The sequence below is a fragment of the Trichoplusia ni genome, unplaced genomic scaffold (genome assembly GCF_003590095.1).
Source record: "Trichoplusia ni isolate ovarian cell line Hi5 unplaced genomic scaffold, tn1 tig00001695, whole genome shotgun sequence".
NCBI classification, from domain to species: domain Eukaryota; kingdom Metazoa; phylum Arthropoda; class Insecta; order Lepidoptera; family Noctuidae; genus Trichoplusia; species Trichoplusia ni.
The window spans coordinates 16,165-28,597 of record NW_020800143.1 but is presented as its reverse complement, the minus strand read 5'-3'; the positions used below and the strand labels follow the sequence as shown (position 1 = coordinate 28,597).

The 12,433-nt window shown below is 36.1% G+C and overlaps 1 protein-coding gene across 1 annotated transcript; it reads left to right on the top strand.

Moving 5' to 3' along the window:
* Nucleotides 1-6,806: 6,806 nt before the first annotated feature.
* On the top strand, nucleotides 6,807-10,454 carry LOC113507338 (F-box/LRR-repeat protein 14-like). The gene is given in 2 exon segments (XM_026890200.1): nucleotides 6,807-7,248; nucleotides 7,250-10,454. Coding segments are annotated over 2 exon segments (1,338 nt in total). The 5' UTR covers nucleotides 6,807-6,987; the 3' UTR covers nucleotides 8,327-10,454.
* Nucleotides 10,455-12,433: the final 1,979 nt, after the last annotated feature.

The following is a 12,433-nucleotide window of genomic DNA, read 5'->3' as shown; positions in this document are numbered from 1 at the left end:
ATAAATGTAGAAGAATTAGGTTGCAAAAATCTCACATTTATTTTTCAACTTAGAGATTGAAAAGATGCGAAACCAAACATGCCAAAATTGCGAGCAAAAATAGTTTAATTAAAGTTTACTTTAGCATTAGGTAGGTACCGTTGCAATTGTAGAAACGAGAGTTTTCCCCGTAAGGTAATGAATAATTACAACCACATTCTGACTACAGTAAAAGGAATTTTCTCATTGTATTTATTATTGCATCTGTCAGCATTAGAACAAGTCTGTTACCTCACAAACTGTTTGCTATAAACTTCTAATCGTTATGATGTTAAATGTTTACTTACTATCAAGAAGTGGAGATGAAATGTACAGAGAGGGACTTGGATAGGGTTTTAATAGAGGTACAGTTACCGGCATGGATCTTGAGCGCTTGGCGGAAGAGTGGGGATCGCTTTGCGCATCGTAAAATAAAACGCCAATTAATTGCGCGTACTCCTCGTCTTGACGTGCAGGCAGCTGCAGCAAAGAACGAATTACAACCACTGACGGCTATGACGCGAATTGACGCGATGCGCTGCGGGCCAGTCACCGCACTTGAGTCCGCCCCGCGCCTGACTTCATACTGCAAAAGGGACAAAAAAGACCTTGACTTGACTTGAAAAAGAAGACAATCCTTAACGATAACTAGTGGGACACAGAAAATATTATGTCACATAAACTTTGTATGATATTAACGAAATTATATCTATTGGACACGGTTTTTCGGACAGGAAAATAAGAGACTTTCCAAGACCAAACATTGACTGGAAGCTCATTAAGAATAAACAAAAAAATGATTACAAACATAATTTGTTTAAAAATTGGCGATACACTTAAATAGTATATAATAATATACAGTATGCACATATTATTTATCGAATCTGAATACTGAATAACTGGAAAAAGTATCCGTAGGCAAAAACTATAATCATTGGATAACATCGCACATAAGCGTATGTAAAATCAGAAATTATTCCTAAAACAATTAATTAAATCTTGTCAGAAATATTTCATCCAATTCGCCCCTGTCCAGCACTTGACGTTGTACGCGCATGCGCACTCGAGCCTCTCGTTAGATGCAGTTATCAAATCATAATACTTACTTACTATGTATGTATTTATTCATACTTATTTTGAAGCACGTTCTAGGTTCTTAGTTTTATTTTTAAACCACATAAATGGAGTTTGGAATTGTTTTAAGATAGGATAGTTTTAATTTAAGATTACAATTATTTCGATAACTGTTATTCAATGCATCGGTGTTGTACGGTTCAACTAATTATTATAACATTTTTTGTCAAGTGTTATAAAAACAATTAAGTATAAACTACAAAGCTTGCAAAATACTTACAGAAAAGTGTGACTTAAAAGTTACATTATCTTTTATTTCATGTTAAAGAATATTTTTCTTGCATGTTTTTTTATATAGAATAACGAAACTTCTCAGGTAACGCCATCTTTTGAAAGTATTGTGCAACCAAATAAGTGACCGACCAAGGTTTCTGTATTATCTACTGAACACTAGATGGCGCTGTAATCTGAAAGTCATTTTGTCCACTTGCCACTAGATGGCAGTAACCAAAAGTTCTGTGTGAATTCAATAGTTGATGAGAATAAGTAGATGTTGTTTACAAATATAACAATAAGGATGAGGAAGTGTAAACTGTTTATATTGTCATAGTATACAGGAACAATAAAATAACAAGAACTGAAAGAAATATTTAGCAAAAAGTAGGTAATTTTTTGTTTAGGTTTTTGTCTAGCAAATATTAAAAAGTGCATCGTGTATACTTCACTTTTGTTAATTGTTTAGGTAATCATTATAAAATGAACTTGCTAGTCAACAAACTCCACCTAGATAAAAGATATACTTATAGTTTAGTTACTACTTATTAGATATTAATCCAAAAATTAAACCATAATACGCATTTTTTGATCTTTTATTAATTAACTAATTTACTAATAGCTACTAAACAGAGTAAAGAAGCTTACATTCAAATTAAATTCTCACACTGGGAATGCAATCAGCCCAATGATGCGCTAACGTTAAAGTCCAGACTAGTTAAAGTCCACAAATAGCTCCGGAGCTTTTTAAAAAAGGACTTGGCGAAGTCCGTATATGTCTGGCGATCCCGCCGCTCGGCTATTAGTAGAAAAGTAGAAATAAAATCCTTTTATACTTTCAAAATTCTTTTCGTTTTAACGAAACTTAGATTTAGGTTTTTCTATCGCTTTTTAGAAAAGTCGCCATGTTTAATCCTCATTAAGAATATTTCACGTCATGGGCCTTAGTACATTTGTATCTAATAGTTATCTTTTAATAGTTCTAGACTCAGAATATTGTGATAATTCATTAGCTGTATTGGCTCGCGCTCCTGCATTAAATTTGGTTTTATTCGGTACCTGTAAGTAAATTCCAAAACATCTTATCAATAGTGGCTCAGACATTTAAGAGGTGAACTACCAACAATAACACTCTCAAAAACTTTCTCTAAGAATCACATCGGCTACTAGTGCCTTGAAACAAACATTAACTTCAAAAATAATCTCTCTATGCATTTCTAAAATATTGAATATTAAAAATATCGTGTTACTGCATCCTTAACCATATGCCATCGCAGGTAGGCGGCAAAAAGCCGCAAAAAATGGTACCTTCTTACAAAAACAACCTTAGGGCCCATTTAGACCGATGCGAGAATATCTTACAAGTTACATACATTGTGCAGCCCGCAGCTCGGGTATCTAGCGTGACATATGATCGCCAGCAATGTATTACAACTTACACGATTTGTCTCGTATCGTCTAAATAGGCCCTTATTCACACGCTGAATACACAAATACACAGTTACAAGACTCTGAGGTACTCTTTACAATGGTTACCTTATATTGGTATGTTGCAATCGATTTTAATTCGAAAATTTTCGAACTTACTTAAGGTATGTTTCAAATATCTGAAATGCAAGTTTAAAAATCTTTGAAATTAAGAGAAATATGTAAGCTGTATTCTTTTCGCTAAAGTGCTAGGTATAGTAATCAATTATAAATATTGTAATGGTTTAAAAAAGTTACCATTAATTTCGGTAATCAATTATGGTGATATAGTAGAATAAATTATGGTATGTAGTCAGTTAAGAAACTCATTTAATCATTTACATGTAGATATACTTACATATCTATATAATTATTCTGATAACCTACAATCACAATACGCTATTTTTTGGCACTTGTGGTAAGAAGCCATGTCCTTCGGTTCTTATAAAACTAAAACTATGCAACAAAGTAACAGTTTATAACACGTGGTATTTTTTTCTCGTAAATTTTTAAGTACATTGAAGTCCTTAGGTCCACAACATGAAGTTAAAAAGACCAGTTCAATAACAAATTTCGAACTGAATTATTTGTTATTATATTATGTCATTTATATCATTCATCGGCCATTGTAATAACAGAATTGGGGCCCAGGGCCCTAATTCTGCTGTTTACAATGGCCGGCCGATGAACGAATGGTAATTTTATTAATTTTCACTATTCCTATAATTTTAAGCAATTTTCCAACGCCGGGCCAACAGGAGCCGGCCAGTCGTCGTATCGGCATGAAGGACCCGAAAGTCCGCCTCGACTTTATCACACAATTTTTTTTTATGAAAAAGTCAACATTTTAATCTTCCAACTCAAGACATTGATACTTCTTTCTCCAACATATTATTACCTAGTCTAGTTCTCACATAATGTTTTGCGTAAACGCTTCGGACTTGAAACCAATACTCTCTATAATTTTAGTGTTCAATCTTACAATGTTGTCTATGTAATTAGGTACAATAGTTTTAAATTGCTAATTTGCATAGCATAGGTGTAGCTGCGGGCGATGGAAACTATACTAGAATTAAAAACTTGAGGCAGACATGTAAATTAGGGGTCCTTAGAAGATAGAGTTCTTAAAAATCTATCAATTATTTAGAAAATAGGTGTTTTTTATGTATCATACGAATTGACTTCGTAAAAGTTTATAAAAAAACAAAATTCTTTTTAGATATTCTTTTTCCACTGCGAAGGCCTTTCTTCCATTATTCCACTATTTCTGCCGCTCTATTATTATTAAAAAAATAATGATAGGCTTCCATTTGTTAACTTTTTAGCTCTCTATATAAATTATACGATTTTGTACTATTAAAACTATTTCGTTTAGGCACTGCAAGTTTTTATTTATTATTCAAAACGATAAAAAATATATGTAACTAAAGATACACAAAACTCTATAGAAATAGAGGTTTTTTAATCCAATCTACATAAGACAATACTTCACACAGTAAATAATAAATCTCAATAATATTATGGCAGTTGTGTAAAAGTGACAGCGCTATACAGAACGTAGAGTGGCATCTTTCTTACTCACCCCAATAATATATCTTTATACAGGACGGATAATAATTGTCGTTCACAGGCCAACAACAATTAACATCCTGTATCACACACACATACCTTTAAGTACCTTAAGGGCGTTTCGAGATCTAGTATTAAGGTCCAATTAATGTCTTGTCGACAATAACGAAATTACTCCTTAAATACTGAGCAAAACTCGATAAGTTATGCTTGTTCTTATAGCCCTTATCCGGATGTCAGACATCGGCTTGTTGTTAACAAGAGGATTTTAAAGAAGTCTTGGAATATGTCTTATGTTTTTAAAATAGTACTGTTAGTTTTGATTTAAGTGAAAGAATTGAGTGGTTGAAAGTTTTAATCTTTGAGTTTATAAATGGAGGAAAGTATGTGGATGATAAAAACAATATTAATCAAGAAAGTAAAAAGTTCTCTCTTCTTTCATTCAGAAAAAAATTTAAGTACTATTTTTTTTTACAAAAGAATTTGAAAAAGCTGAAATACAAAATCTTAAGTTCAAAAATATTTTTATTTAAAACGAAACTTCTCTACTTCAGATACGTTATAGTAACGACTTGTTTAATGGTCTCGTTTCCCAAACTGCATTTCTAGAGAATTCATTTTTAGAGAATAGGCAAGAAACTTTACAAATAAGACAAATTCGTAATATTACTTGGACAGGAAAACTGGGAAATAAACTTAACATCTAACTCCATATAAACACTGTCTAGAACAAAATATTGCAAACTGAAAAGCGATTTTGTACGAGAATAGGCTTTTAAGAGCATTTCGAAAAACACGGAACTTTAACATTGAACAAAGTTCTAGACTGAAAACTAGTAAAATCTAGTGCAGATAAACTTCTCAGTTACGCTGTTGAGGACTACAAATTCTGGTCTTTTGGTCTTCAACTTTGTATCAAAAGACTAGCACCTAAAATAAAATTAAGAAAACATTCTTCATTTTTAATTCATTGAAAAGTATCACATAACTAATAAATCTTTCAAATTTTATCTGTCCATAACTTACTGATCTTAGTATAACTTTAGCAGATGCATCGTTTCATAGAAATAACAGTAGTTTATAAGGGACAACCTCGTATTTCCGGTTGTAAGTAAGCCAGCAATGGAACAGTGAAAACATTTCCCACGATCGACTTAGTTCGATCAGTTTGCATCATAACGGATGAAATTATTACCAATAACCATTTTAATAATTCAGTTAATCAAGTTAACAGCTTTAAAAAATATTCACAGATTATAAAGTTTAATAGTACGATGTTCAAAAGACCACGGTCCGAAGTAAAGTGAGAAAAAGTTTGAAAGGACCGATTCTTTATTTGAAACAAGGACCAAAACCCGCCCCGTTAATTTTCTAAACTGTTCGGTCAACTCGCCAACTTGCTCGCGTTCCATTCTGGAACACGTTTCAATTCGAAATTCATATTTGGAACGCTCGCAACCGGTCGCCCTTGTAATAGTTGGCTGGTGTTATCAAAAAACCAATTTATCCTGGCCTATGTCACAATATGGGGGATTTCTTAAGTGTACGGAATAAGGAACGACATAGCAGTTGACAGGGGTCTTTTTATAATGGTCGCAAGTCGTCGGCAAGTGCACCGCGAACGAAAATATACGTCGCGCCGAGTTGTTTTGCCGCCTTATCACTACTGACAAAGATTTCATAATTCGAATGTCTGGTATATTATGCCTAAACCAAAGAAGATCTCAGAGGAAATCATGATTTTATTTAAACAGTTTACATTTTAGGACAAATCGCACTCTTGGTGTTGTCTTAAATAAAAAATAAACTACATGATGACTATTTTGTCTCGCGAAAATGTCGAGTTTGTTATGTCGTGTCATAAGGATAAATATAGCTTCCAAGGTTTATGAGTGACAAACACTGTTTCCATACTAAAATCTACTAAGCGTGGTCTTTATAAAATACCACTACGTTCTTAGTAAGATTACCGTTAGATAAAAAACAGTTTTAAGTTTTGAGTTATAACCAAAATAAATATGTCAACCTTGAAAAGATTTATCGTGAAAATAAACTAAATAAATATAAGCATAAATAGGTTTTCGACAAAACAGAAATTCAAGTTTATGTAATAATTAGCAACCTCATCATGATTAAGTAAATGGACGTTGAGGTTATAAAGTCCGTTTGTAAATTCGAAGTACTAATTAGTAACCTCCTTGGAAACGTACTTAATGTGTATTGACAAATCTGTGCAGACATGTAATAGGTATAAAGTAAATTCTTGTAACATCTGCGCGTGTGTCTGGTATAGAGCGCGGGCGTCGCGGGCCGCGCGGGGCGAAGGCGGGCTCTCGGCTCGCCAACTTAAAAATGCCGCCGCAGAGCCTCCGAATCGATACGACGCGCGTCACGTGCCGGCGACCGCGACCAATCGCCGCGCTCGGGCGGGCGCGGGGCGCCGCGCGGGGCGGGCGCTGCCAGCGACAGTGCACGAGGACCAGCCGCGCCGGACGGACGCACGCCGCGCGCTCCCACCACTACACGAGTTTCACCGAAAACCGGTCCGATGCATCGTGACATGTTATAGTGTGCAGTGACGCCGCTATGAGTGCGTGGACGGAGGAAGTGATGTCCTGGCGGGACGAGCGGCTCGGACTCACCGAACTGAGGGAGCCCAGTACGAACAGAAGAAAACAACGCAGTGCGCCTTACAGACTACATCGGCCGCACTTGCCCGTGCCTCACGTGCCCGAGTTGCCGCCGGAGCCACAGGGAACGCACATCACAAGGTTGTACCCGGAACTGTTAGCTCTGATATTTGAGAGGCTGCCGGTCCGGGACAGAGGCCGCGCGGCGCAAGTTTGCCCGCTCGTGGAGAGACGCAGCTGACCGGCGTTCTGTGTGGCGAGGAGTGGAGGCCGCGCTGCACCTGCGGAGACCAGCGCCCGTGCTGTTCGCGTCGCTGGCCAGGAGAGGAGTGCGCAAGTTACAAGTGCTGTCGCTGCGCCGGGGACTCAGGGATGCAGTCGCCGCGCTTCCGGGACTCGAATCCCTATCCCTCAGCGGGTGCTACAGTGTTACCGACGCTGCTCTGGCCAGTGCGTTTGCAGCTGAATTACCAGCTTTAAGAAGGTTAGATCTCTCACTATGCAAACAAGTGACCGATTCGTCGCTCGGCAGAATAGCGCAATCACTTAAAAACTTAGAAGAGTTAGAACTAGGCGGCTGTTGCAATATAACAGATACAGGTCTGTTGCTCATCGCCTGGGGACTTAGGAAATTGCGTCGCCTTAATTTACGATCATGCTGGCACGTGAACGACGCGGGGATAGCGCATCTGTGCGGCGGCGGCGAGGCGCGAGGGACCCCGGAACTGGAGAATTTGGGACTACAAGACTGCCAAAGGTTGACGGACGAAGCGTTGAAGCACGCAGCTACAGGTCTTCCTAAACTTAAATCCATAAATCTTTCGTTTTGCGTGGCGGTGACGGATGCAGGCTTGAGGCATCTCGCTCGGCTGCCGCACCTGGAGGACATCAACTTGAGGGCTTGCGACGGCGTGTCGGACGCGGGGGTGGCGCACCTGGCCGAGAGCGGTCGGCTGCGGGCGCTGGACGTGTCGTTCTGCGACAAGGTCGGTGACGAGGCGCTGTCGCACGCCACGCTGGGCCTGTCGGGGCTGCGCTCGCTGTCGCTCAGCGCCTGCCGCCTCACCGACGAGGGCCTGGAGCGGGTCGCCAGGCTATCACAGCTAGAAACGCTAAATATAGGACAGTGCACGAGGGTCACCGATAGGGGCCTGCGCGCGCTTGGGGACGGCCTCCGGAATCTGAAAGCGATAGACTTGTACGGTTGTACGTGTATCACTCCGCAAGGCTTGGACCACATCGTGAAGTTGCCTCGGCTTAGTGTACTTAACCTCGGTCTGTGGCATGTGCGGTGACCACACACACACCAGTAGTGTCTGTGCGCGCGAGTGTGAGTGCGACGGCCATGTTGTAGTGAAGGAGCGCCAAGGTTGTAGGTATACTCTGGACAGTGAATAAAGGAATTAACCAATTTTAAGATATTAAACTAACGAATTATGTTTTAGGATATGGGGCTGCATTCTTATGTGTCTGTTTCTCTGTCAGTTGTGTTATCTGTTGTGTCGATTTCAGTTTGTGTTACTTTGCAAAAAGACAACTTTGTGGTTAAGTTTCTTTGAGAAAGTTGCCCCAATACCTAGTCGCAATGTTGAGCCAGGCCTTTTTGAATGTTTTCTGTTTTCTTTTTTATATTCCGTTGTTTGTTATAACTGGTACATGACGCAACGCCAACATGTTAATGTGTGAAGTTATGTAATTTTTAAAAAGGTCTGGTTTATCAGAATAATTTGCTCCATTAGTTAGGTAGATATTTAGCCATTCTTCAAATTATCGATGTTTTTAATTCGATCTTATTCGTGAATTTAGGGAACTATCGAAATTGTTAAACGTTAGGTTTTTACGAATAATTTTGTGATGGTTGCGTGATTTGGGAGATGAAATATGATTTACAATGAGTACTTCCAAATAAGTATAAAAACGTGTGTATGTTAAGCGATAAGCCGATTTTAATATTGCTTTTACAAAACCTTTTACCAGAATTGATAATTTTATTAATTTTTCACGTCGAAAGGCAGATTAACGCCAATCGTGTGGTTTTATACTGTTGTTGATTGTATCCTTATGAATAAATCTGTAGATTGATTATTGCCAAAATGAGAATGAAAATAAATGGCAACACCACATCCTTAATCTGACTTGTTTGATTTGACTTCTGGTCCTTGTTTATTCGGATAAAAGGACCATTTGTTTTTGTTGTTCTATTTTGAGGTTATGAAAGCGTCCATAGATACATTTTGTTTGTCTGACGCGATGAGAGATGAATACTGATGAATTTCATCCATTCATCTTAAGCTCTTAAAACTAATAAATAATGAAATCAGCTGATAAAACTACTTCCGAAATTTTAGAAATGAGTTTTAAAAGTGGATTCTTTTAAAAATCTTTTAGGATCGTATTATGTTGTTCTAAAAACAATCGTTCCTCAAAAACCAAGTTTATATTATCTGTATATGCAGTTTTATGTTAAATTCAAGGAAACAGTACTAGAAATACACTTTTTGTATAAACTTTACATCTAAAGTAAAATCTTGTCTCGAAACCACGTAAGAAAAACCCAAAATATTCAGTGACGAAATTGTTTTGCTCCAATTCTTCGTCTTACGTAACAAAGAAACTTTTTGTTGTTTATTTTGCAAAACAATGGCAAATCTGTAACTTCTTGTATTCAATTTTAAGACTTGACAATATTCTGATTATGCTTCCAAACTCATTATACATTAATATCATACTGTTAAGTCTGTTTATTCTGGTGAATCTTTTGTTCACTAACTAAACGAAGTTTGGAGTATTGCTGTCTTTTTCTAAAATGCAGCGGGAAAGAAGGACAACCATATATACTTATGGTGTTATTTGTGTATAAATATGCCAGTTTCAAAGTAAAAACTATTTTTGAAGTTACTATATTTTGAGAACTCTCAATTAGGTTGCATTCTTATCTAAAGTGCGTAGGTGGATGTGTTAAAAAAGGGACACTTTATTTATATACTCTGAAATATAATTTTTGATTATCAAAAAAATATCTCTGTCTAGCAGATCGTGGTTGATGACAGGTCTGTCATTTTCATACATTTTCTGACAACGTAGAGATGTCATTTGGCTAAAGAAGCAGTTGGAAAGAGAACTCTACAAGTAAGCTGTCTCTTTCTAAATTCCGAGAATCTGAATTACGTTTAGTTAGTGCATAACAGAATTCAATCCATGTACATTTTGTTTATTTTATCTCCCATTTATAGAGATCTCGTTAATACGTAATTTTTGATATTATTATTAGTGTTTAATTGTTTTAGTGTATAATAATCGTATGAGATCGAATTAAAAATATAGAAATACGTTGTATACTTCATAAATACGTTGTTTTTGTACAAAACGAATGTAACATAGGAGGAAAGTGTATTAAAAGTCATCGTTTAAGTTACAAATTAATATTGACATTTTATTTATAATCCTGAAAGCCTTTTATCATATAAAATGAATGGAAAAACATTCGAACATAGCTTTTTAAACAGCTAAACAATATGAGTTTGTTGACAGTTAAAAATTAAACATTTTTTTCTATTCAGTAACAAAAACTGTTGAATTATTCTCATTCCTGCATTTCTCTTTTAAATATTCAATAAAAAATTAAACCAAACCATATATAAAATACAACTTATTTTCAGTAAATGTAAACAAGCACTAAGTTCACAATTAGACTGGATGAACCGCGTTTTGCTTTTAATTTTACAGTTTGCCTCAGTAGCTTTTCTTTGAAGACAGTGGTACGTTTTTGATGTTAAAACAATTATGATATGAGTAATGATACAATTAAAAGAAAAACTCAACAAGAATACAACTCGCTACAAAATTGAAAGGAAAAGTAAAAAGAGATAATAAATATGGACACTACAATACAAGCAAGACGTTATCAAAACATTTTGATAAAATGTTTATGTGTTTAGTTGCAGCTGTTCAACTTTTAGATAAAACAAATGTCGCTCTGCCCTTTGTATATCATTTTCAAATAGATGTTAAATTAAATACAATCTATAGTTATTAAAAACTACATTAACATCGTTTGATTACTAGAATTTTGACTAAATACACGGGCTATGGTACATTGGATTATTTAATAAAACGCTGCAAAATTGTTTGAAACAAATAAAACAAAATATTTAAGAAAAAGTAAACAAGCATCAATTTAAACAAATTCTATCGCTTCCGTTAAATTGAAATGCTAAGTCAATTAAACTTACAAAATCTAGTAGAATATTACTATTATTCTATTGCTTAACTATTATATTTTGATACCACAGTATTTAATAAATCACAAATAGCAAATCAATTTTTAAAAACAAAATATTAATACGTACTTTTTCTAAATTTAAAATAACTATAGTCAGTTGAAGTTCTCAAAATCTGCACAGAAGTTTAACCCCATATTTCGACTTATAAGTAATAATAATAATTAAGAAACAAGAGTCCTCACTCAGGCCAAAGCTCTATAATTCTTAAAAAAAAAGGACCGCAAAATTCAAAACGTTTAATAAGAACGTTATGCTGAACAGTCGCCATTTTGAAGATAAGAAATAACATGATAATCGCGAATGATAGCTGAGGTGATTCGATAACCCGTGTTTGCGAGGAAAACCGACAAATGTATAATATATATGATATGTCTGATGATGTAATACTTATACTATGTGCTAGACTTGTGGGCTGGAGGACTAGGCTAGACTAGATTCTAAATAAACGTATGATTGAAGTATAAACCACCGATATTTAGTTTAGGTATTGTTCATTTAAGTATTATTATACAGAAACAGTATTCGGTATTTTATCTTTCCGTCTGTCCCGTCCTTGTGGTGAGACGAAAAGACAGACGGACAGTAACAATGTTGAAAGTTTCCAAGGTATTGTAGTTCTGTTCAGGGACTGAATAACCCGAAAATTACGGTATGTTTAAATAACGGTATGACGTCATACCGTAAAAAAATAGTTACCGCTATATTTGGATACCTAATTTTATTTCGGTACCTTAATTTTTGGGTACCAATATAAAAAGGTATATTTCGCTAGCAGTACCTAGCCGTTACTAAATAAAAGTATGAAAGAGACGGAAAGACGAAGAAAACAGGATTGTTGCCGGTGCGCACGGTCGTGCCTTGGCCTTGACCACCCTTTTCGGTGCCTCGCACCCCTCGCCCACGTCCCGCAACTGTCAACGCTATATTTTTCGGTACCGATATCGCATAAAGGTTAAATAGCGGTATACCCTTACTTTTATTTTTTTAAGGTACACTTATTTTATACCGGTAGCGTAACCTTATACCGTAACCCCTTTCAGTCCCTGGTTCTGTTGTTATTTTCAAAAACAAATATAAAAAAGAGAGGCTCAAGCAACTGGTATTACGATAGTATATTTG